This window comes from Oncorhynchus masou, chromosome 31 (assembly GCF_036934945.1).
Source record: "Oncorhynchus masou masou isolate Uvic2021 chromosome 31, UVic_Omas_1.1, whole genome shotgun sequence".
In the NCBI taxonomy this organism is placed as follows: Eukaryota; Metazoa; Chordata; class Actinopteri; order Salmoniformes; family Salmonidae; genus Oncorhynchus; species Oncorhynchus masou.
Window position 1 is genome coordinate 88,575,774 of NC_088242.1, and position 27,205 is coordinate 88,602,978.

Sequence of the window (27,205 nt, forward strand, 5' to 3'; positions counted from 1 at the left end):
TGGTGTAGGCTATATTACATGGATTTGTGATGGTGTAGGCTATATTACATGGATTTGTGATCGTGTAGGCTATATTACATGGATTTGTGATGGTCTAGGCTATATTACATGGATTCATTGTGAAGGTGTAGGCTATATTACATGGATTCGTGATGGTGTAGGCTACATTACATGTATTCATTGTGAAGGTGTAGGCTATATTACATGGATTCATTGTGAAGGTGTAGGCTATATTACATGGATTCATTGTGATGGTGTAGGCTATATTACATGGATTTGTGATGGTGTAGGCTATATTACATGGATTCATTGTGAAGGTGTAGGGTATATTACATGGATTCGTGATGGTGTAGGCTACATTACATGGATTTACTGTGAAGGTGTAGGCTATATTACATGGATTTATTGTGAAGGTGTAGGCTATATTACATGGATTTATTGTGAAGGTGTAGGCTATATTACATGGATTCATTGTGAAGGTGTAGGCTATATTACATGGATTCATTGTGAGGGTGTAGGCTATATTACATGGATTTGTGATGGTGTAGGCTATATTACATGGATTTGTGATGGTGTAGGCTATATTACATGGATTCGTGATGGTGTAGGCTAAATTACATGGATTCGTGATGGTGTAGGCTATATTACATGGATTTGTGATGGTGTAGGCTATATTACATGGCTTTGTTTTAAAATGTAGGTGTTCCAAAAGGTCTGCATCAGTGGCTTGTGTGGAAGACAGGAGATGCTACATGTGTTTGTTAATTAACAGTAAATTACTGTGAGACTGACAGTTATTTGCTTGATAATCACAGGCTGAGGAAATGTGGTGACCGCCACAACCCTACTCCAGATTGATATCTAGTGATCTAGATTTACCAGGGTCTCAAAGACCATCCTCGCCAATACAATCTTATCATAAAGGAACCATTCATGAATCTGTCTTTCTCTCCACACACACACCCTTCCACTCCCTCATCATAACATGTCATGGAAACATTGTCCCACCAGGTCAGAATCCCCATGAACCACAGCATGTTATGATACATAATATAATACATATGCAGGGATTCAACAAAACAACTGAAGCAGGATAAGGTCAGAGTGTAGTGTGTGTGTGTGTGTGTGTGTGTGTGTAATGTAGTCTTGCTAGTCCCCCGGCTGTCTTTGGAGTAACTGTCTGTAGATAAAAAGGGAGGGCGTGTGTGTGTGTGGGGGGGGGGGTAAAAACATTGAAAGAAAAACAGAAAGTGAAACAATAAGGAGAGTTATTCTAATTGCAGCTTGGGGGCCTGTTGGCAGACAAGGCATTACTCTTCCCCACGAGCAACACAGGCAGGTAACCCATTTAGCACCCCAAAATAAAGTGATGATTTTGCCAAGTCAAGCTAACACTCCCACACCCATCGCCTCATTCCCTAACAAGCTCACTCTGCAACCAGAGCTGGTGGTAACTAAGTCACTCCGGTGCAAACCTTGAATGCCGCTCACACCTCGGGCAAGATGCACCGGGAAATTGGGTAGTACACAGCCGGGTATACTGAGGTCAGCACCAGTAACTGAAGATGCTGAAACTAATAGTGTTTGAAAAAGGTGTTAAAACACGAGATAAAGGCTGGAAATTATACTCAACTCAAACACCATTACACTGAATTAAATAAATACAAGTCAAATGCTGCCCCGAGGAGGGCTGGGTTGTGTGTTTGGAAAGAACAGTCATCTAAGCTGCAATCCAGGCACAGTCACTAGTTAATAGTGCAATGGATCAGATCTTGCTCTGCCCCCTGTCTAGCCATCTCTCTCTTACTCCATTTGTCCTTCTCTCTCTTCTGTGTGTAAGAAAATGGATCTCATATGTGGCGCGGTGTCGTAAAGCCCAATGGTTCCTGACAAATAGGCTCCATACATAAGCAGAGGGAATCCAAATGGTCATTTAGTCACAAACATCTGTGAAGGAAGCCTGGCTCAGGAAAACAAGCGAAGAAGAATCAGAGCGAGGGGGGTCAAATATGCGATGCCGCATGTCCTCTCACTGTCATTCATTTTACTGCCATAATTACTAAGGCTAATTTGAAGCTAGTCTGACTTGGAGTTTCTATACGGGTTGACGGATCGAGCCCAGCTGTTTGTGTTGGCCAAGGCCCAGTCAACAAGCTACTGCTGGACCCTGTCAGAAGAGAAAGACCAAACCGATGACCTTCAAGCCCATTGATCTGAGGTGGGCTCACCTCTGCGGCACACCAGTGGATCACGTAAAGCCCTGCTGGAAGGTTCCACACAGGCTGGTTGTGGATCTGTGTTGCTATGCTATCGTCTGGTCTAATCCATCTCTCTGGAAAACTGTTGCAGTTATTGCACGATTGTTCTATTCCTGCACTAGCACGTGTGTTTCCGCTAAGCAAATGCTTGACGATTGGTTGACGAGGTGAATCAGGTCTTCTAGTACTGGAATCAAACAAAAAGGTCCAACGGCTGTTGTCAAACTGTTGAATTTACTCCTCAGAGTAAATAGGAGATTATTTACTTGACCATGAACATACTTACATCAGGTCACAGGGGACCATCAAAGCCTTGGTCGAGCAGACCCTTAAACAAGGTTTATGTAATGAGGGTTTCAGACGCCCCTGCCGGGGTGCAGTGGTGCTTCTCTAAACCTTCAGGGCTGGGGCTGCGTGTGGACTGAGACGCAGACAGGAGAAGAAGCAGTCAGAGCCCATTAAGCCCAACCTGACGGCCAGTCCAATCAGTGTGGAGCGAGATCCCGGCTGACAGGTGATGCTAGCATCCTGTGGAGAGACTCAGATAGCCACAGTAAGCCAGACAGCTAGCTGCATTGTGCTTATGGAGACAGATCCCCTTACTCTGGGCTGATGTGGGTGCACTGCACATTAGACACAGCAAAAGTTGATTCAAAAGTTCCTGGGTAGCCAGCTGGGTATTAAGAAATATGTGCATCCAGTTATCAGACAAAATGAGCAAGTGTGACTAACTTGTCCTGCCTATTTGTGAACGCTTTGGAACGAAATGGCCTGACACACTGCTGATGGGTGCAGTTAGGTATCCCCCGCCCAACATATGTCCCACTTAACACACAAAGCATGCTTCTAGAACTATTCAGAAAGTTCTCAGTACTGTTGTATCCTATGGTGTATCGAATAGAACATTGCCGGGAGTCTCTTGTAGCCTGGTGGAGGACGAGAGTATAACTGAGGCAGACAGATGGGCATGTCTTCACCCATCCTCACACCCGGCTGAGTGGAACAGCCCTGTCACCAGCAGACCACCCTGCTGCGGCATGACCCAGATCGCAGGGGGATGCCAAAGTGCTCATCACAACCACCCCCCGATTGAGAGCGAACAAAGTCGGTGTAGTGCACCACGCTGGAGAGCAGCGCCTCAGATGAACAGGCAGCATGGTGTGTCAGAGAGCATCTCTGTCTGGGGAATAAACCTTGGCACGCCTCCAGGGAAAGTTCTCCTGGGTCAGAATCTGAAAGGAGTGGTTGGATTGGAAACAGCCATGGAAGTCATGAGGTACAGTCAAATGCATTACCATCACAATGAGTGGCACAGCCAGAAGTTAAAATGTTAATATCAAGTGTCTATGTTCTCCCATTCTCACTTATTTACTCCCATCCCCTCAGTTCATCAACTGTCCCTTTAGGGGTTGTCTCTCAAAAAAAGGTGTGAAACAAAGGTGTCCCATTTTCTTTCCCCACTATAAAGGCTGGCAACGCTGATATCACACTGCGCAAAAACTTCCCACGTCATTTAAACAAAAACATTAAATGTGATGACGTTGAATGAACCAGAAAAAAGGATTGGATTTGCAAAAAGCCATCAACACAAGGGAATAGTTTTTTCCCACCAATCTCAACCCAATTAAAAATATATATATATTTAACATTGAATTCAACCAAATGTACAGTACCAGTCAAAGTTTGGACATACATACTCATTCAAGGGTTTTTCTTTATTTTGACTATTTTCTACATTGTAAAATAATACTGAAGACATCAAAACTATGAAATAACACATATGGAATCATGTAGTAAACAAAAGTGTTATAACTATAAAAATATATTTTATATTTGGAGATTCTTCAAAGTAGCTACCCTTTGCTTTGATGACAGCTTTGCGCACACTTGGCATTCTCTCAACCAGTTTCATGAGGAATGCTGTTCCAACAGTCTTGAAAGAGTTCTCACATATGCTGAGGACTTGTTGGCTGCTTTTCCAACTCATCCCAAACCATCTTAATTGAGATGAGGTTGGATGATTGTGGATCCCAAGTCATCTGATGCAGCACTCCATCACTCTATTTGGTCAAATAGCCCTTACACAGCTTGGAGGTGTGTTGCGTCATTGTCCTGTTGAAAAACAAATGATAGTGGGACTAAGTGCAAATCAGATGGGATGGTGTATCGCTGCAGAGTGCTGTGGTAGTGTCACACCCTGACCATAGTTTGCTTTGTATGTTTCTATGTTTTGGTTGGTCAGGGTGTGATCTGAGTGGGCATTCTATGTTGGATGTCTTGTTTGTCTATTTCTATGTCTGGCCTGATATGGTTCTCAATCAGTCATGGTCTCTGATTGGGAACCATATTTAGGTAGCCTGGGTTTCACTGTGTGTTTGTGGGTGATTGTTCCTGTCTCTGTACCAGATAGGACTGTTTAGGTTTTCACATTTCTTGTTTTGTTAGTTATTTCATGTCTAGTTCCTTTATTAAAGAACATGAATAACCACCATGCTGCATTTTGGTCCGCTTCTCCTTCACCAGAGGAAAACCCTTACAGAATCACCCACCACAACAGGACCAAGAGGCGTGGTAACAGGCAACAGCGGCGCAATGAGGAATGGACATGGGAGGATGTTTTGGGGGGCAAGGGTTGCTACACATGAGAGGAAATACTGGCTGGAAGAGATCAACTCCCATGGGAACAGGTGGAGGCACATAGGAGAGCAGAGGCAGCCGGAGAGAGGAGCCGGCTGCCTCTGCACCCGTCTCTCTCTCAATCTCTGTCTCATATATATATATATATATATATATATAATATATATATATATATATATATATATATATATATATATATATATATATATATACACACACACAAAACAAGATTTATGGTATTACTGGCTTAGTACACAAGTGGGTCATAAAAGTGCAAAAAAAGCCCATTGGGCATCTATTACCAGAATGCTAACAAACTTAGCACAAGTACTAGAGAATTTCCATAGAAGCTGCTAGCAAATTATGATAATGAGCACAAACAAAAAATAACTAATTGGAAAGACAAGCAATCCAGCTCATTTGTGGCCTGCTGGAGGTCATTTTGCAGGGCTCTGGCAGTGCTCCTCCTGCTCCTCCTCCTACGGCCTCCTCCACTTCTCCTGATGTACTGGCCTTTCTCCTGGTAGCGCCTCCATGCTCTGGACACTACGTTGACAGACACAGCAAACCTTCTTGACACAGCTCGCATTGATGTGCCATCCTGGATGAGCTACACTACCTGAGCCACTTGTGTGGGTTGTAAACTCAGTCTCATGCTACCACTAGAGTGAAAGCACCGCCAGCATTCAAAATTGACCAAAACATCAGCCAGGAAGCATAGGCACTGAGAAGTGGTCTGTGGTCACTACCAGCAGAACCACTCCTTTATTGGGGGTGTCTTGCTAAGTGCCTATAATTTCCACCTGTTGTCTATTCCATTTGCACAACAGCATGTGAAATTTGTCAATCAGTGTTGCTTCCTAAGTGGACAGTTTGATTTCACAGAAGTGTGATTGACTTGGAGTTACATTGTGTTGTTTAAGTGTTCCCTTTATTTTTTGAGCAGTATATATATATATATATATGACATTTGTAATGTCTTTATTGTTTTGAAACTTCTGTATGTGTAATGTTTACTGTTAATTTTTATTGTTTATTTCAGTTTTGTATATTATCTACCTCACTTGCTTTGGCAATGTTAATTAACACGTTTCCCATGCCAATAAAGCCCCTTGAATTGAATTGACAGAAAGAGAGAGAGAGACAGAGCGAGAGACACAGAGACACACAGAGACAGAGAGCTAGACCCAGACACAGAGAGACACAGAGACAGAGAGCTAGACCCATACAAAGAGAGACCCAGACAGACAGAGAGCTAGACCCATACAAAGAGAGACCCAGACAGACAGAGAGCTAGACCCAGACACAGACAGAGAGCTAGACACAGACAGACAGACAGACAGAGAGCTAGACACAGACAGGCAGACAGAGAGCTAGACAGACAGACAGACACAGACAGACAGACACAGACAGACAGAGAGCTAGACACAGACAGACAGAGTGCTAGACACTGAGAGACACAGACAGACAGACAGAGAGCTAGACACAGAGAGAGACACAGACAGAGAAAGCTAGACACAGAGAGAGACACACAGAGAGCTAGACACAGAGACACACAGACAGACAGAGAGCTAGACACAGACAGACAGACAGACAGACAGACAGACAGACAGACAGACAGACAGACAGAGAGCTAGACACAGACAGACACACAGACAGACAGCTAGACACAGACACACAGACAGCTAGACACACACAGACAGACAGAGAGCTAGACACACACAGACAGACAGAGAGCTAGACACACACAGACAGACAGAGAGCTAGACACACACAGACAGACAGAGAGCTAGACACACACAGACAGCTAGACACACACACAGACAGACAGACACACAGACAGACAGACAGAGACAGACAGACAGACATACAGACACACAGAAAGACACACAGACAGACAGACGAGAGCTAGACACAGACAGACAGACGAGAGCTAGACACAGACAGACAGACGAGAGCTAGACACAGACAGACAGACAGACAGACAGACAGACAGACAGACAGAGAGCTAGACACAGAGAGAGACACAGACAGACAGAGAGCTAGACACAGACAGACAGAGAGCTAGACACAGACAGACAGACAGCTAGACACAGACAGACAGACAGACAGCTAGACACACACAGAACGAGAGCTAGACACAGACAGACCGACAGAGAGCTAGACACAGACAGACCGACAGAGAGCTAGACACAGACAGACCGACAGAGAGCTAGACACAGACAGACCGACAGAGAGCTAGACACAGACAGACCGACAGAGAGCTAGACACAGACAGACCGACAGAGAGCTAGACACAGACAGACCGACAGAGAGCTAGACACAGACAGACCGACAGAGAGCTAGACACAGATAGACCGACAGAGAGCTAGACACAGACAGACAGACAGAGAGCTAGACACACACAGACAGACAGAGAGCTAGACACACACAGACAGACAGAGAGCTAGACAGAGAGTTAGACACAGACAGACAGACAGCTAGACACAGACAGACAGACAGCTAGACACAGACAGACAGCAAGACACAGACAGAACGAGAGCTAGACACAGACAGACCGAGAGCTAGACACAGACAGACCGACAGAGAGCTAGACACAGACAGACCGACAGAGAGCTAGACACAGACAGACCGTCAGAGAGCTAGACACAGACAGACCGACAGAGAGCTAGACACAGACAGACCGACAGAGAGCTAGACACAGACAGACCGACAGAGAGCTAGACACACACAGACAGACAGACAGACCAGACCAGACCAGACAGAACAGACACAGAGAAGAGTAAAGTCGGGTGACTGACAGAAGGAATATTACTGGGCCTATTTCTTCCCTGGGTAAAATCTAACACTCAAAGCAGCCCATAATTAAAATGGACAAACAGCTGCATTAGCATGATCACACCGTCCAACCTTAGAGGACCAACCAAATAAAAGGTGAGAGGGAGAGATGGAAGTGGGTGAGAGAAGGGGAAAGAGGGGCGAGTGGGAAGGAAAGGTGGGGTGGGGTGCCTTTTAAGCCTTGCCAGAGTGGAGACAGATTAATCTTGTTCATGAATTATGCATGTGTGGCGCTGTGTGTGATCGCGCTGAAGGCCTGTTATTAAGTGTGTCGTGGGGAGAAAACACAGTGCATCTACAGACCTCACAAGCAACCGTCTTGAACACAGTCATTTATAGCATTGAGAGAGAGAGGGTTTGCATTCTTCACTTCTTGGTACTCTGGGCAGTGCCTAAAGAGACAAACCAGATGGCAACACGTGACATCCCTCTTGGCCCACCTGGATCTCCATGTTTCATTTCTCCCCCAGGCCACCGTAATATATTCTGCTGACATTCAGACGATGGCATTCCGTTTTTAAAATCAGTGACATTTGTCCTATTGTCGTGGCCAGGAATTTTGGGTGATGTCTCTCGGGTGGGACAACATCTGATCGTCTTGACAGATTGCAAACTCATCTGTCTCCGTGTTGACATTGATGGCCAATGAGTGGCAGTGCATTCGAATTAGTTTGAAACTGCAGGCCCATTCCAAGTGGAGTGCACTTGGCGCCGCTGAGTCAGAGTGATGCATGGTGCTGGAGCAGGATAGGAATGTGGCCAGACTGGTGGTACAAGGCACCAGATAAAGTGCACCCCCCCCCCCAGAGGCACCTGATATTGTGTTTATACCAGAGGACATGGGTTGTGTCCCTTTCTCCGTAGCCACAAAGTCTGATTCCACAGACAGATTTTTACCTTGTCAGCTCGGGGATTTGATCAAGCAACCTTTCGAAAGGAGCTCCTGCCTTGTGCTCCAAGTCAATGACTGACCATTCACTCCAATGACCATTCATTCCTATGTCAAGACTAAATAGTGCAATGAAGAAGTTGGTAAAGATGGCGACCAATGGGGACATAACATGCACAGTTTGAGCTTCTCCAGGATGTCCAGCCAACTTAGTGCTACCTCCTCTCATTGAGTAACTCAAGAGGTTACTCGGGGTACTGCAGGTTGCCATTCGCTTCTCAATTATCCTTTATAAACTACATCTGTGTGTGATTTTAAAATAATCGGTTCAAGGACATACAGTGCAATCGAAAAGTATTAGGACCCCTCGACTTTTTCAGTTACGTTACAGCCTTGTTCTAAAACTGCAGAAAAAAAGGTATAGAATCAATCCCCACACACTACCCCATAATGGCAAAGAATTAAAAAAACACAGCTTATTTACGTAAGTATTTAGACCCTTCGCAATGAGACACAAAATTGAGCTCAAGTGGATCCTGTTTCCATTGATCCTCCTTGAGATGTTTCTAAAACTTGAGTCCACCTGTCCTGTGGTAAATTCAATTGAGTGGACCTGTCAACGGTGGGTTCTGTCTATATAATGTTCCACAGTTGACAGTGCATGTCAGAGCAAGAACCACGTTCACTCTGACAGAGCTCCAGAGTTCCTCTGTGGAGATTGGAGAAACTTCCAGAAGGACAACTATCTCTGCAGCACTCCACCAATCAGACCTTTATGGTAGAGTGGCCAGACGGAAGCCACTCCTCAGTAAAAGGCACATGACAGCCTGCTTGGATTTTGCCAAAAGGCACCTATAGAAGTCTCACACCATCAGGAACAACATTCTCTGGTCTGATTAAACCAAGATTGAATTCTTTGGCCTGAATTCCAAGCGTCGCGTCTGGACGAAATCTGGCATCATCCCTACGGTGAAGCATGGTGGAGAGAGCATCACACTGTGGGGATGTTTTTCAGCCGGGAGGGACTGGAAGACTAGTCAGGATTGAGGCAAAGATGAAGGGAGTAAAGTACAGAGAGATCTTTGATGAAAACCAGCTCCAGAGCACTCAGGATCTCAGACTGGGGCAAAGGTTCCCCTTCCAACAGGACAACGACCCTGCCAGAGGCCAGACTTGAACATCACTGGAGAGACCTGAACAGAGGTGCAGCGACGCTCCCCATCCAACCTGACAGGTTGAGGATCTGCAGGGAGGAATGGGAGAAACTCCCCAGATACAGGTGTGCCAAGCTTGTAGCGTCACACCCAAGAAGACTCCAGGCTGTAAGTGCTGCCAACGGTGCTTTAGCAAAGTACGGAGTAAAGGCTGTGAATACTTGCGTAAATGTGGACCCGACCCTGACAAGAGGGGAACGTTTGTATTTTGGACCCGGACCCACTCAGGACCCGGGTCGGGTCTCGGATAGACCTTTAGTTTATGTCATTGGGGTAGAAAGAGCAACTTGAGTCAGAGCAGATTAAAGACCAGGATTGCGCATTATGTCCAAACAAACTCTCATCACCGTCTTTGCTGCTGAAGCCTTCATAAGAGACCGCTACAGTATATAAGCCCTTCCCCACTCCAACTCCCAGTAGCAGGCTCCAGACCCTCTGCGGTACATCTGTATGAATGTTCAAGATAGGACAACATTCTAAATGGCCGTTTAACACTCTCCACTCCACTGTACCTTTCTTGGAGTTATATTTGTGGTGTATAGCAGACAAACATCTTCCAAATAAATGCTTCAATGAATGAATAACAACCCAGCTATTTCTGAGCGGCAGAAATACGCATGTTAATTGCGCCCTATTTTTAAACTTCAAATAAACTCTCAAAAACCTCTTTCCTTGCAGAGTGCGGTTCAGAGTTGCCATAGCTACCCTACTTCAGTCTTGGGCTGCTGTAAGGAAGCGCTGGAGACCATGCTGAAACGTCGCTGGAGACAGAATGCTGAACCATCAATTCTCCATATTACACATATACAGTAGGTATGCACATGTGCGCGCACACACACACACACACACGGCAGCCTTTAGTATAATTGTAGAGATAAAAGTGGAGATCACCCTCTGCTACCTCTCCTCCTTTCTCTGTCACCTCCTTTCTTTGCTGGGTGTCATTAGGTGTGAAATGAGTTCTAAAAATAAAATGTATAAAGTGTTTATTCAGAATGGCACCTTATTCCCCATGTAGTGCCTTTGACCAGGGACAATGGTCAAAACTAGTGCACTATACAGGGAATACGGTGCCATAAGGGATGCACCCACAGAGCTCCATTTGACCCTTCGTGGCACAGCCCCAGTTGTGACCAAACCAAAGCCTACACTGACTGCCGTCTGCAAAGAAAAAGGGGTTTTCGTGCTCAAACAACCAGAGTAGAGATGCAGCCTTGAATTATACAATTAGAAACGAATTGTGCACACGTTAGGTAGGCATGAACACACAATCACACGTATCTCCTTCCTTGTTTCAGGTACATGTGAGCACTAATATGCATAATGACACAAAAGCATTATGCTTAAATGATGTGCCATGCTTAAACACCAAAGGACACAGACACAATTATACTGCAGTAAACAGAATGCGTAGACAGACACTCAGTGACTTGCCAAGCCTTATAGGATCTCTATACAACAAACACCAGGCAGTGAAACCTACCAGAGGAAGATATTGGCGCGAGCACACACACACACACACACACACACACACACAGATATTGGCGCAAGCACACACACACACACACACACTGAAACCTACCAGAGGCAGATATTGGCGCGAGCACACACACACACACACACAGTGAAACCTACCAGAGGCAGATATTGGCGCGAGTACACACACACACACACACAAACACACAGTGAAACCTACCAGAGGCAGATATTGGCGCGAGCACACACACACAGTGAAACCTACCAGAGGCAGATATTGGCGCGAGCACACACACACAGTGAAACCTACCAGAGGCAGATATAGGCGCGAGCACACACACACACACACACACACACACACACACACACACACACACACACACACACACACACACACACACACACACACACACACACACACACACACACACACACACACACACACACACACACACACACACACACACACACACACACAGTGAAACCTACCAGCCAAGTCCAAAACAGGAAGATACTGTAAGACAAACACAATCTGTGCAGCCAGTGCCTGCAGTCATTATTATTGATGTAACACGCACACACACACACACACACACACACACACACACACACGCTTGTGCATGTTCAGTTGCCCACACACAAACCCAGACAGACCATCCTATTATGTGCTCCAAGGCTGCAGTGAAAGTTCTGTCTTCACTAGAGACCAAAGTCTAGACAAACACGCCGTCGCTCTCCCCAGGGGAGGCGGTTACTGCACTCCTCCAAAGCAGCCACTTGTTGGCTGATTAAACGATGCTAAAACTCAGTCAACTCCTTATGGAGGTGGCCACTGAATTTTCACTCTTCCTCCATCCCCTCTCTCGCTCCCTTTTTTTCGCTCCCTTGGGCCTTCATAACCTGTTTGTTCAGCCTCCTAATGACATTAGTTGGTTATTCCATGGCTGGGGGCTATTTCTGGCCCTGGGACACATGATCCCCCTTGGCTGGGCTTTTCACAGGAAAACAATGGCCAGAGTCAGATGACGCAAGGTTGGCTGGCTTCTGCTAGGGGAGAGCAGTGTGGGGCTGCAAATAGGGGGAAAACACTGCAGATAGGAAACAGTCACACACTCTTTGCCTACGAAAATATGGAAACGTGGGTCGTGTTCAATGAGTCATATACATTGTTTCTCATTTTTGATTGATGTACCTGTACATACTCAAAATACTGGATGCTACACATACAGTCCCACACACACGATCTCAACTACCACAATCCCAACTATTCAATACAATTCAAGGGGCTTTATTGGCATGGGAAACATGCAAGTGAAGTAGATAATATACAAACTACCACGATCCCAACCTAACTAATTCCAAAACATTCACGTGTTGATCATCCTCTCTTGGTATCCATGACAACACAAAGATAATTTTATCTGAACAAATCAGACAGGGGCTTTGATAGATGTGCTCTGTAGTCCTCCTCAAAACACCGCCATTCCAATGAAACTAATGACATTAACATAACCAATCACACCATTTGTTGTCCTTTCAACTAAATAAACAGCTACAAAAAATACACACTATTTTTCTCCATCTCAGCAGCCTATATTACACTTCTCAATCCTTTCCCTCCCTCCCTCCCTCCCTCAAAATGCCCACCCCCTCCTCCTCTCCCCCAAGCAGAAGAGAACTTCTGGAGCTCATCTTCCTCCTTTTCAGCTGGTCTAACAGTGGACACCTGAGAGAGGAGAGGTAGACCACAATGATAAACAATCCCCCTGCTCCATTTCTAACCAGTGAACTCACTGTACCATGTTTTGTGTGGAGAGGGGAAAAAGAGGGGGAGATGAGACTATTCTGGAGAGAGAAAAAAGATGGCCGTGTACGCAACATCACACACACAAAACCCATCTCCGAATGATTGTGTATGTGTTGAAGCCGTTTTGTAGTGAGTATTATATTATGGGGTGTGGCAAAAGGATAAAGCACGCACTCACGGCCAATTCTAGTCCCTGGTGGTGCTCTAATGCTAACCTGGACAGGACAGCTGTGTGAAAGCGTGTGCGTGCGTGCGTGCGTGCGTGTGCGTGCGTGTGTGTGTGTATGTGAGAATAAATAGAAAACACAGTTCTTTTCAAGCCAATCTGGGAGACAAAACAGCTAGGGAAAAACATCCCCCATTCCCTATGTAAATACCACCGTCGTGACACTGGCCTTACTGACGACGCCTGAGGGCTGCTAATCAACGACATAATACAGAGTGCTGGTCGTATTATCATGTGAAACACTGCCCTGAGGGCCGCGGGCTGCTCGTCTGTCTTGTGGTATTTATAGGTTGTTAATTCATGATTTAATGTAATAACATTTGTATTAAAAATCAAATAAAGTTTATTGGTCGCGTACACAGATTTTCAGATGTTATCGCAAGTGTAGCAACATTGTGTTCCTATCTCCTACAGTGCAGTAATAGTACCTAGTAATACACAGAATACAATATCAGAACGCACAATAGACGCCCTAAGGAGGGTGAGGGTGGACACAGAGTTTGTCTATCTGTGCGTTAGTCTGTCCAGGCTTAGTCCACCTGAGATTTAGCAGTATGCTGGGTTGGAGTGAAGAACCAGAGGGAATGAAGGAGGGAGAGCAAAAACAAGAGCTTCTCCTATGTCACAATCTATCAATCAATCACTCAATGACCACCACTATACCTCACAAGGCAGTACACATGACCATAGCAACAAAGAATAAGAAATATGGAAATACAACTACATTGTGTTTACAAATGCTGGATAGCCAATCTCTCTCTCCATAATTTTGTCTCCTATGTTTAGTCTCTCTCCATCGCTCTTTTGCTCTGCCTTTTTCTATTTTTCTAGACTAATGTTTTCTCAGTTTCTCTTTTTCTATGTGTCCATCACTCTGAGGTTGGCCCCCGCCCTGTGGAGGTGTGGGGATGTGTGCGCGGACGGGGAGCTGAGTGCCTACAGTCAGGCAGGGCACAGGTGCCTGGCAGCTAGGGCTGATACTGAAGGAGGTTGGCATCCGCACTGATACACTGCCGGTGGGGCAGAGCTATATATAATACACACGCTAAATAATTACATATTCTCATCAGGCTAAAAATATCATTGTGTCCCTTATCACCAATAAGCAATTTGGAATCCCTCCCATTCTGGAGAGATACGAGCATTACAGCCATATCTGTAACATTGCCGTTCTTCCCTTATCAAGAGCATAGTGCCTAAATAATAACATTGGCCTAAATGGGTTTTCATAAGGGAGGTAGCCACAGTAATACAGATGACATTGTGCTATAGGGGAGATATTCTCAAAGTGTGTGTCTTTTTTTTCGTACTGTGAGCCTACATTGTAAAAGACAACACAGAAAAAGACAGATGATGCAATTGAGACCGAATTAACTATTTGCCAGAATCCACATTTGTTTTATAATGGGAAGTTCCCTATACTTCAGGCACACATATGCATCCACTACCATACATGCCATTTTTGTGTTGTTGTTTTCTACAAGCTATGTAGTACTCAGCAAAGAGGGCACTAGGAAAATTCCAACCCAGCAACCATAGAGGAGAACACTACCCACTGGGCACAACTTTGTTTCAACGTAAATTTGTCAACATATTGTGACTTGGAATTACTGCATAAAATACATTGGATTTGAAAAAAGTAATTAACATAAATTGATGTTTTGAGGGTGACATTTCAACAACAGGATTATGTCATCATGGTAACCTATTTTCAACAGACAGAGCTTATATAAAATGTTAAAATATAAAACTATTTCAGATCTTCAACGTCATATCCACTATCAGAAAAACAACAGGCTGGGCAGCACCTCCTACTGGAGAATGTATACTGTACCTTTGGTCTCCCATCCAGGGCTTAATAAGCTCAGCCCTGCTTAGCGTTCAGGTTTCTCACCGACTATTACGATTGTGCTTCCATGAGACCAATTTCTGAGAGATTTCCACTTAAGGAGGTTGTCTTGTATTTGTATACTGTTTTGCCAGTAATTCTGAAAATAGCACACACAAGCCAAAAGTCGTCCCTGAAAATGATGGACTGTATCACACACAGCATGTGCCGATATGGGCACCACGTCATTGCTTTCCCTCTGCCTCTCTGCTGAGCCATTAGGCCCGCGCTGCAACCTCACTGGATGACACTGGTAGGCCTCTTGCTAGCTCTCACACAAATGTGAGGGGCTAAAGCTCATTGGCTAGAACTCAAATTGCTAGGGGGCTGGCCAACGTGGGGGAAATGTAGGGAAAATGGCACGGCACAGGGTCAAAAAAACAGTCGCTATCAAAACTAGGGATTTCATGGCTAATTGAGGTAAGACCGTAATTCTACTCAGACACATTGCCCCAGTACCCCTTGTATATAGCCTCAATATTGTTATTTGATTTGTTTGTTTTTTTTCTTGACTTTAGTTTATTTAGTAAATATTTTCTCAACTCTATTTCTTGAACTGCATTGTTGGTTAAGGGCTTGTAAGTAAGCTAATAACATTTGATTTGAGATGGAGACGTGAATAGAACATAAATTATAAATGTATAGCCAAACTGGAATTAAAGTCAGACAGTCCCTGCCACAGATGAAACTATAAAAGCAGTAGAAACGGTTTATTTAAAATGTTGATATTTGGTTGCGTTGTCAACCAAACACAATTCAATATTTCTGTTGTAAGACAGCCCTAACTTCAGGCTATTCACCATCTTACAAACTAATGTAACAGTATTTATTCAACCTTAAAATGAGTAACACATACATGGCTACATTGAGGTTAATATAAATATAAATCACTTATGTAAACCTAGAAAGCATGCACGTTGAACATTGCAGGTCAGTGGAGATGTCACAATTGCTATATTAATCTGCCCAGATGTACTTTAAATTTAACTCCAATCCAGGTCATTTGGTGTTGCTATAAAAAATAAGCATAGTGATAACACATGAAGTTCCCTTATAAATAATTTGTTTCTGACATTGTATTCCCATTTTAACTTTGTTGTGCTGGTTTAAAAGTTCAGTGATGACAACTAAACCAAAAATCAGACATTGTTTTTCCATTGGAATTTGGTTGTGCTTTTAGATGGTTGAAAGCATAGTGAACACATTGGGATTTCAACAAACTTCTGGCTGTCTTTTTGAGTGGTTGAATATAGGTTGTAATCTCATTGATCAACATCTCTGTTTCATTCCATTTTCCCAGGAAATGTTCAAACCCTCTTCCATCTGTTGACAGTGAGACACCGTGATAACAGTGATATCCCTTTGCATGGGACCCCTATTGAAATATTTCAGAAGTCTCCCATCCAGAGCACTTTACCTCTGTAGTGTACTATATGTGGTGGTTGGCTTTCACACCAACACTACGCCCCTCATCTCTCTGTTGTAACCCACACGGGCTTCCAGATGGTGCTAGCTGACGAGGCGGGCATACGACAAGCCTAATAGCGGTGAGTGGGCAGCTATCAGCGCACGTTAGCGTCAACAGACCGCAGGCCAATCATCTGTCATCGCCAGGGAGGGATACCACACACAGACAGGAGAATCCTCTGAGTTTGCCACTCCTTCAGAGATATCATAGTCCGTTGTTTGGCGTGTACGGAGACAATCAAGGTGAAGGAGGGATGGTTGCAATTGTGGATAGGAGCAATTGTGTTTGAAATGGCAATCTTAAACATAGTGGTCTGGAGGTGTGATTACAGAGCCCAATCCTACCCCTATGCACTTTACACAGATCTGTAAAGATTGGATAGGTATAAGGAATAGGGTAAAAGCACCAGTGTACCGTGAAGGACCTGCTATTCAGAGTCGGGGTCGCAGGGGAACTCTAGTTTGGTCGGCAACTAAAAAACATTGAGTACATATTATTGCATGGGGAAAATATACAAAAGTTTGAGAAAGATCATTTGAAAAACACAACTTAATTGAATAAATGTAAACTTTTCATTTTGATAAGGTTATTTGTTTATGTAAAAATCAACGTTTACAGATTTTAAAGTTGTGCCATAAGATTTGGGGTGGGGTGCGGTCACGAGAAATTCTTGGGGTAAAAATAATGTCCCCAGAAATTCTGCTGGAAATGGGGTCCCCGCTGAAAAAGTTTAAAAACCACTGGTTTAGGAAAGTACGATGGAATTTCCACCAGACGGCTTTTACTTCTGGAAACCTCTCAGATCTACACAAGTGCCATGCGGTAGAGGGATGAACCCTCTTATTTTCAAGTGGGCAGGGTGGTGGAGTTGACCCGGAAGTGGCTCCGACGTTACAGACTTCACCTAAAGTGAACGGCTAGATACTCCTGCTGCTCCTTCATCACACAAGACACTCCTGCAAAGTTATGGGGTCGAGCATCTGTTTGGTTAAACACACGCCAAGCCTTTCAAAAAGGAGGCAGAGGTGCTCCATGTAAAACACATGGGGTTGGGTATAGTGGTGGTGTGTTTGGGGGGGGGGGTGGTATGCAGAGTAGCCATTAAAGCTGTTCGGAAGGCATGGAAGAGGGTTGTGAATAGCTCATCTCCGCCTCTCTGAAGGGCCCAGGTGTTCATCCTTGAGTGGCACACTCAGTGCACCAGCATCAGGAGCACCACCGTTAGATGGAAGGGCGAGGTGCCGCTACACTGATTAATATTAAAGGGAATTCATAATACAGTAGCATGGAGAGGATTGGGCCATAAATACACCGCTCCTCTTGGTTTGGTCTTCATGCATATGGATAAAAGGCGTGAAGTAAGAACAAATGCTGAATGCTATATGCTGGGAAAGTGAGGGTTGAGAAAGGGCAATGTATGGTTTAAGGGAAACTCATTTGTGTTGCCTAAACACAACAAACCTCAGCCGTGTAGCACAGTAGTAAAGACTGAGGGGCAGCATGTGTCGAAGAGACAACTGAGCAACATAAAGCATAGCAACAGGTTGAGCTTATCACATTGGCCTTCCAGAAAAATGGATGTTGATAACGTGACCTCCTAGTCTGTGGTTTAATGGCAGGAAGAAAAAGGGCATAACAAAGGTGTGCTCTGTGCCGTAACAGCAGCCTAAAAATACCCTCTATGGAATAATAACCAGCATGCAACATCCACTCACAGCTCAACCCGGCAGGTCAGCACCTTGCTAACTTAACATTAGAACGTGTGAGTGTACAGGTTCCTCCCGAACGCTATGTGCGAAGGCTGTATCAGCGGCTGGGCAATAGCCACCTACTGAGCGCCGTTGAGTCCAGAGCCAGGGGAGAGTGAGTGCCACCGAGCACGGAAGGCGATCAAGCGGCAGAGCACCCCAGAGACACCAGACGTTTTCCCCAGCCATTTTAGAGAAAGTCTTGTACAGCAGGGCTGTCAGAAAGAGAAGGAGCACGGCAGGGCTGACTGCCATTGGTAACAAACATACTGATAGTCATCTGAGAGCACGTCAAAATGTCTGCCACAGCTCTCTGCATGCACAACACCAGTCCGAGGGACTGATTTGAAAGAAGACAAAAAGATTAAAGTGTTACCCAGTTTAGCCGCAGAAAAATATTTCCCTAAACCGTCTGAATAAGTTCAACGCCCGGTTAATCAAAACATCCTCCGGAAGGGGAATAGCGTGAGCGTAAGCCACTTGACTGATTTAACAGTTGAATGTATAAATTTCAACAGGCAAATTACTGCTGGCCCCAGCTTTCCTCAGTGAAATTAGACCCGGTGGCAGCAAGGCAATAATGAAGGTGCTGCCAAATAACGAGCGCTTCTCTATGGTCTGGGCGCTAGTGACACGGTGTACATTATCTACAATGTCAGGAAAGGGCAAAGTACCTGCATAGCCTCAGTCTGCATTGTCCATTAGAAAGGTACATTACGGTCAACCCCCTAAGGGTACAGTAACGTATACATTACATTTAAGTCATTTAGCAGACGCTCTTATCCAGAGCGACTTACAAATTGGTGAATTCACCTTCTGACATCCAGTGGTATACAGGTGTACACATGGTACACTCCACTTAACCTCTGCATGCATCACGACAAAATAACCACAAAAGTAAAGAGTTTCAAATGAAGCTTCATTATGATGACTTTCTACCAACTAAGGAGAAGAGTACATTTTAACTTTGCTATGTGGTTGTCTGGCCTATCTACCTTAAACTGGACTGCACTGACTAAGTCTCTCTGCATAAGTGCACCCACTAAATAAGTTACATGTAAACATGTAGAGAAGTGGTCGTTGTTCAGTCTATTCATGACCTCCCAAAGTCCAAAGACCTCTGTGACCAGACAAACATTTGATATGCTGAAGGGAAAAAGGTCACATTATGTTTCCTCTAACTGCACATATCTTACTTCCCTTCAGAGGCTGCAGGCAGAGTAACCTTTGGAAATCCAGCCACAGACAGAGTGCATGCCTTGCTGTGTGTGTTGTGCAGTGCAGTAAAACGCAGGCTAATCCTCGGTCTAGTGATGAACTCTGTTCACCTTGGATTTGAATAGCTACAAACAACCCTACAGACACATACATATATATATATATATATACACACACACACACACACACACACACACACAGCTACAGCATTAGCATACCTAAATGTCAGTTAATTTTTCACTTAAATACTTTATCTTATGCATATAATCCTAGAAACTAGCCAAGTGAATCACCCTTTCAAATCATTGCCTGATTTTTAACAATTTTCTTAAGTACAGTACAACTCGGCACCAATAAAATGCTAGAGACATGAACAACTCAAGGCAGTGTTCAAAGGCAACATTACTAGATTTTTATTTTCATCAGTTATATTGGATTGGCAGCAACAGCAAAACCATAGCCTTTGACAAAATCTCAGAAATAAAAAAATAGATGGTGTGTAATTTCTTGATTTGTCGTCTAATCCAAAACATGTCACGTCATATAAAGCAGCCTAGTTGGTATGAGTCGTCACTGGGCGAGATTTTGTCATACGATTGTTTTTATGTTTTTTGTTGTTGCCTGAACACAAAACAGATACTATACATACTCCTATTAAAACAAAGTAGCATAGAAATTTTGAATAAAAATAAATAAAGACGTTGTACTGTATTAAATCACATCTGTAAGATACAACACCCTAACAAATGCACTTGAAGTCAGTTGTTTTTGAAATTTTTGCATTTTCATCACTTCAGAAAGAAATTGGAAACGAGTTTGGTCATTATAATAGACATGTGGAAAAGTGAACATTTAGCGGCACATGGTTATAAAAGAAACCCGTGTTACTGAATCAGTACACAGTTCATTCAACTACTGGCAGAGAAATTACCTGTAAAAAAAAAGAAAAAAGGATGGAAACTAAAGAAGAAACTAAATTAATTGGGTAACACTTACTGCAGTGTCAATATAGACTGTATAACGGTTAGGTAATTACACTGCCTAGTAACCACAGACTGTTTTCTGAAAACAAAAAATGAGTCAAAGTGGTATATTCTCAATAACTTGTTTGTTAGAATGAAACTATTCCACTAGCGTTACTGTGGAAAGTGTAACCAATTAAAATCTCATGAAACCACCAGTACAACATTTACTGTAAAGCAAAATCCAGAGAGAAAGTAGCTTGTCAACAATATTGATTTACCATTTATAAAAGATGGCACATTGTTTGAGAAGTGAGAAATATTTTTTTCTCTCCATGTGTGTGACTTGCTTTAGCGTGCAAACAGAAATAACTATCTGTGGGTAATTCTAGAGAGAATCAGTCTAGATAGAATCAGGTGTGATTGTAGGTTTCTGAAGAGAGAAATGGAAAATAAACATAATAATGAGGCAGTGTGGGTGGGTATGTAGTGTGTGAGAGACCAGGTGAAAGCTATGATTCCTTATTGATGTCACCTGTTAAATCCACTTCAGTCAGTGTAGATGAAGGGGATAAGTCGCTCTGGATAAGAGCGTCTGCTAAATGACTTAAATGTAATGATGTTAAATGAGACAGGATAAATTAGGATTTTTTTAAGCCTCGAGACAACAGCCATGGATTGGGTAGGTGTGCCTTTGAGGGTGAAAGGTCAAGACAAAAGTTGAGGTGCCTTTGAACGGGGTATGGTAGTAGGTGTCAAACGCACCGGTTTGTGTCAAGAACTGCAAAGCTGCTGGGTTTTTCACATTGAACATTTTCCTGTGTGTATCAAGAATGGTCCACCACCCAAAGGACACCCAGCCAACTTGACAACTGTGAGAAGCATTGGAGTCAACATGGGCCAGCATCCCTGTAGAATGCTTTCGACACCTTGTAGAGTCCACACCCCAATGAATTGAGGCTGTTCTGACGGCAAAAGGGGGTGCAACTCAATATTAGTAAGGTGTCCCTTATGTTTTGTACTCTGTACGCTCACACACACACGCGCATATTGACGCCAAAACACACACTTTCACATACACTGCTGCTACTTGATTTATTATATATCCTGATTGCCAAGTCACCTTTCACCCTACTGACATGTACATATAACCTCAACTACCCCAATCCCCTGCACAATGACTCAGTACCAGTACACCTTGTACATGGCCTCGTTATTGTTATTTTATTGTGTTACTATTTCCTTTTCACTTCTTAACTCTGCATTGTTGGGAAAGGGCTCGTAAGTATTTCACAGTAAAGTCTATACCTTGTATTTGAATTTGGTGCATGTGACAAATAAAAGTTCATTTGATTTGAAAAGGTGTTGAAACAAGATGGTACCATTGTATGGTACTACTGCAAATACAAGCTTGATGGATTTTGGGTCAAGTCAAAAGGAAGGTCACGTTACAAAATGCAATGTTACGCAGCCAGCGTAAAAAATAAATCCAAATAAGTGCAGTGTATCCTTGTAACCATATAGAAGAACAGAATGTACATCTTTGTGATCTATTTTCCAATATATATATGTATGACATCTTTAGGCACATATATAGAAACCATCTGTAAAGCAAAAAGAGGAATGAATACACAGGTTAAGCAGCATAATGTTGAACATAAACAGTCACGATATAGAGAGTTTAAGTTGGCTGTGCTGATTGTTTTTTCCACACAGGTCTACCTACACATGGCCTATAACCATAAGAATCTCATCTCACAATAGTCTTGGGTATTACTGAAAATGTGCCCCTGTATGGATATTTCAACATTATCTGTTAAAATAAAATGCGGAATTCTGAGAATGTACGAGAAAAGCTTGGAATGACTACACCTGTGCTGTATCAAACAGTAAAATACACAACAAGACCAGTCGTCATGATGCATTTACTGCACCCTAAAAAGGAACAGGGTCTGCACTTAGCATGGAAAAGGTAAGGGGACAGAGTCATACATATGAAGCCGATGCTGAAGTGGAGACGATCTCTGATGAGCAGCCAAAGATAAAGAGGGTAGTGTTCACTAGTGGACATGACTAATCACTCATCTAAACAGCTACTGGATCTGAGGCATTGACAAAGTTTTTTTTTTTTTAACTAAAATGTTCCATGCCAAATATATATAAATATCTAATCAAACTAAACCAGCTTTGTGTTTTTTTTTGTAGTTTGCTTAACTCGTCAAATTGACTCCCACGTCTCTCGGTTTTGGGCTGCCCGAAAGTCTTTTAACACACGTTGAACAATGTTGTGTTTGCTAACAAACCTTCTGCAAACTCTGCAAAACTTTGTCATGACAGGTCAAGGCAACGAACGATCTGTTGTTATGTACATCAGTGTGGTGGGCGCCACCATTGCCAAGGAGCATGTATATACAGTAAGTGAATAGTCAGCCATTTGCACGCACATGTGAACTCCTAAAGTGAGTGTATGCAAATGAGGATTACGTCTGTACTAATTCAGCCTTCGTGTGCCTACTAAGAACAGGCCTATAGTAGCAGTCCAATATTGGCATTCAAATTCAATACATTTTAGTCCACAAAACTGTGAAATCAGAGACAGTAAAATCATGAGGTCACCATCAATGTTTGAGGAAAGTGTTTTGTCCTAACTTTGTCCTTTACTTAACCTGACTGACGAGAAACAAACAAATGTAAACGTCAAAGCCTGAGGTAACCATGGTAACCATGGTGGAATGATGTTGTACATAAGGCTGTACATACAGTACATGTACAGCATATGGATTACTGATATTGGAGTTAATTTGATTTGTTCTGACATTTGTTTTTTTGGTTTTGTTTGTACTTGTTTGATATTTTACTGCACTGTTAGGAGCTAGTAACATGCATTTAACTGCACCTGCTATACCACCCGCTAAACTGTGTAAGCGACCAATACATTTTGATTTACCAGCTATACCCCACTTCGCAGGTCTAAAGTCAAAATGTAGTGCCAATCTCTCATCGACTTAGTTCAGAAACTAAACCTTTACAAAAATCTAGCTTCTCTCAGCAATCACATTTTTGCCCATAAATCATGACTTGGCATGACTACAGCAAAGTCATTGGTATTCTTCAAACAAACCGTCAGAGCCTAAAGTATTTTTCTTTGGGACAGCCCTGTCAATTGAATAGTCAGCAGCTTTGTAAAGATATGACCTTGTGTAACCAAATGTGTGGCTTCTTTAACAATAGCCTGCAACTCCTCAGATGGAGCAGGACTTTGGCCTCTTCCTGGGTTTGGGTTCACCAAAGTCCCTGTCGTCAGCTGCACAGTGGCTGAAGGAGCAGAGTGTCTGCGAGAGGCGGCGCATGCCCAGGCGGAACACACTGTTGGACAGGCTGTAGATGACGCAGTTGCAGAAGCTGTTGCTGATGGCCAGCCAGGTGGTTACAAAGGACAGGGCGGGGCTGTCCAGCACGTGTGAGCTCTCCAAAAGGAAATAGATGATGTAGGGCAGCCAGAGTATGTAGAAGACGCTGGTGATGCGGAAGAGCACCATGGCGTAGCGCCGGTCAGGCCCGTGACCCGTGTGGTGCCCCCCACCGCTACCACTGCCACCACCCTCCCCGGCCTCCATCTCCTGGCTGGGGAAGCGTGCCCGCCTCTCACTGATCTCCCGGTTGTGCTGCTGGCAGATGCGGAAGATGTGAAAGTAGGTGAAGCAGACAACCAGAGCAGCGGGAGCGTATAGCAGGCACACCACAAAGCCTGTGAAGAGCGCCGAGGTGGGCCAAGAGTGGGCGCACCACTCAAAGATGTCTCCGTGGTAGCCCGGCTTGCCCCAGCCAAAGAAGGAGGGCAGGAACATCAGGCAGGAGTAGACCCATATGAGAGCGATGCAGCCACGGAGCCGGCACGGTGTCACCAGCTGGTTGTAGGACAGGGGTTTGGTGATGGCCAGGTAACGGTCCACGCTGATGCAGGCCAAGCAGGCCATGGAGACACTCTTGAGTACCGAGATGACGTAGCTGAAGACCTGGCAGGTGATGGGCTCCTGGACGCCGGCCGGGTAGTGCAGCAGGGACAGGGTGGGCACCAGGCAGCTGAGGCCCACCAGCAGGTCAGCATAGGCCATGGTCTGGATGAAATAGCTGGTCGTGTAGTGGTGCAGTAGCGGGGCGCAGTGGAACACGAAGATCACTGTCAGGTTTCCAGCGATGATGAGCACTGTCAGTAGCACGATGACGGCAGTCTCCAAGACGCAGGCCTCCAGGCCCTCGTTCTGGCCCCAGCCAAGGGGGCAAGAGTGGTTGGGATCCGGGCCCACAAGGCTGCTGTTGGCAGTGGGTACCAGGTCTGTTGTCAGCGCTGACTGATTCATTGTTGTGGGTCAGGTTTGTGCTGTGCCACCTGCGATGCAGATGGTCTGTAACTGGAGACCAGTCCGCCCCTGCTGTCTGTCTGTAGCCTCCCACAGCAAACAGAGCTTTATCCTCGCTCTCTTTCACTTTTGCTCTCACATAGTTGGGTCTCAATCAAATGAACACTGACTGACGAAAATCAATACAGCCCACAGGAAAATAAGAGTACCAGCTTGGCTCTCCTTTTCTGATCAGTCATGCTTAGAGCCAGTGGGGTTATTGTTGAAGAAAGAAAAATATATATTTCCTCCACAAACAGAAAAAGGTCGGCCAATGTTACACCAAGCATCTATCCCGGCGGCAGGGATCCCCACTGCGGTCCCTGACAGTCCCTGGCCACATCTCCTGCCTCTGGGCGGCTAGGGGATGAGGGCAGGGGCTGTCCTCACAAGGGCAAAAAGCGCAGGAGGTGCAGGGTAGTTGACATGTGGGAAAGAAGCATGCAGGCAGACACGGTGCAGATCCTACTGCTGATTAAATAAGACAAGGAGCATGTGACTCCTATCTTGAGACTATCGATAAGAGAAAAAAAGTGTTAAAACATTTACTGATAGAACAAGAATGTAATTTAGGCTTTCAAATAGCTTGTTCAGCATCAGAAAAAGAGCAGATGATAAAATCCAGAAGTCATAGGAGTATTTACATCCACATTAGCCATTGTGTTTGGTTTTTACCTCCAATAAAGTCCCTTCTAAAGTCTGGAGTGCAGCAGTTAGTTTTCAGTCCTGTTGTATGCATCCTCTTATTTTGGGGTAGCGAGTCTTGACCCCATGTATGCTCAGCTATTGTCCGAATCAAAACACAGACACGCTAGAAAAACACTGGGCTCTCGGCGGGTGTTAATGTCACAGCTCTCGTTCCACAGAGCACTGGGGGAATTATGTTTACAATGCTCTCCAGTCAGAGAGAAGCTAAACGAGGCGCAGCAAAATCTGTATTCTGTTGTGTGTGCACGAGCACGCTGGAGCCACAAATCAAGCTTTGATCTCTGAAATCCCAATCCACACACTTTTATGAAACTTTCGTCCTCAAGGTTGTGAGGGGCAAAAGCTGGTTGTAAAGAAGATTGAGGCAAAGAATTTTGGAGTTGCCAACAGTCTTACACACAATCCCAATCAATGGGTACTAGAGCCGGTAGAGGCCATCTGAGTGTCTCAGCTCCTCTGACTGTGTCGCCTTAGAAATCCTCTTCAGGACGCACTCTGCGATGGGTGTGGGATCTGCATTCCACTTCTTTATCCCTTCAACTTGTTTTTGGTTCTGTTTTGCCAGTGACATTCCCGAAATAGCTACGGGTGAAAGCGCTTTACATCAGCCTCCCCTCGTTTCCACTATTGTTAATATTACTTATACATGTCCATTCAAATTAGCTTTTTGTTTAGGGGAGGCGTGGCTTTCTGGCCTTTCGACTCTTTCTTCCACCCAATACGTCTGCACCTCGTAGCAAATACCCAGGCACAAAAAAAAGAGAAACCACTCCACCAGTACAGAGACAGTCCCAGTTTCAGTGCTGTCCTCTGTCTCTCTCTCCTCTCATTTCCCCAGTCGAACTGAGCTTACGACAAATAAATACCTGAACAGACAAAAATACAATTTCCTGGAGTGAAGTACAGAAGACAAAGCTAAACCTACTGAAAATAAAGAGGAACCTTTTGAAGAGCGGCGAGGAGAGGAGCTGTCCATCACCGCTGGTGCAGTGGGAAGGAGATACTGTGACTGGCTTACAGTTCCCGTTCCCTTCGCTCACACTCTCCCTCTCCCTGTCTTCCGCACACTCCCTCTACCCTGCACACACTCTCTCTCTGGCACTCACTCCCTCCCTCCCTGGCTTTCTTGTTCTCTCGGAACCATGCTCTGCCCCTCCCTCTCATACACCCGCTCACTCTCTACCCCCTCCTTCTCATACAGTGTCTCTCTCTCTACCCACTCCCATTTAGACTCCACCTGAGGTCCTCTCTCAACCCAGCCATAATACTCAGTCTCTCTCTCACCATCTCTTTTTTCAGAGAGCTAAATTTGGACATGTTCCCTATTACAAAATGACTAAGCTAATCTCTGTCCATTTTCTATTAACTAGCCCCCTCCTCCCCATTTTGCTTCCCCTCTCCCCTTCTCTAGCCCCCTGTCCATTGCTCCGACCAATGACCATGCCCAGCCATGCCTGCCCCTTAGTTA

At 44.5% G+C, this 27,205-nt stretch overlaps 2 protein-coding genes across 4 annotated transcripts in view; both read right to left on the minus strand.

The window, feature by feature from the left end:
• Window positions 1–27,205, minus strand: part of LOC135524711 (rab GTPase-activating protein 1-like) — a 156,306-nt gene that overhangs the window by 76,021 nt on the left and 53,080 nt on the right. The gene's annotated exons all lie outside the window — the stretch shown is intronic.
• Window positions 20,057–26,824, minus strand: LOC135524710 (G-protein coupled receptor 52-like). The gene has a single exon (XM_064952477.1). The coding sequence runs from the start codon at window positions 24,988–24,990 to the stop codon at window positions 23,872–23,874; it is 1,119 nt and encodes a 372-aa protein (XP_064808549.1). The 5' UTR covers window positions 24,991–26,824; the 3' UTR covers window positions 20,057–23,871.

What these genes read in the sequence shown, in the direction of transcription:
- LOC135524710 (XM_064952477.1), bottom strand. Translation starts at nt 24,990, where the DNA reads ATGAATCAGTCAGCGCTGACAACAGACCTGGTACCCACTGCCAACAGC.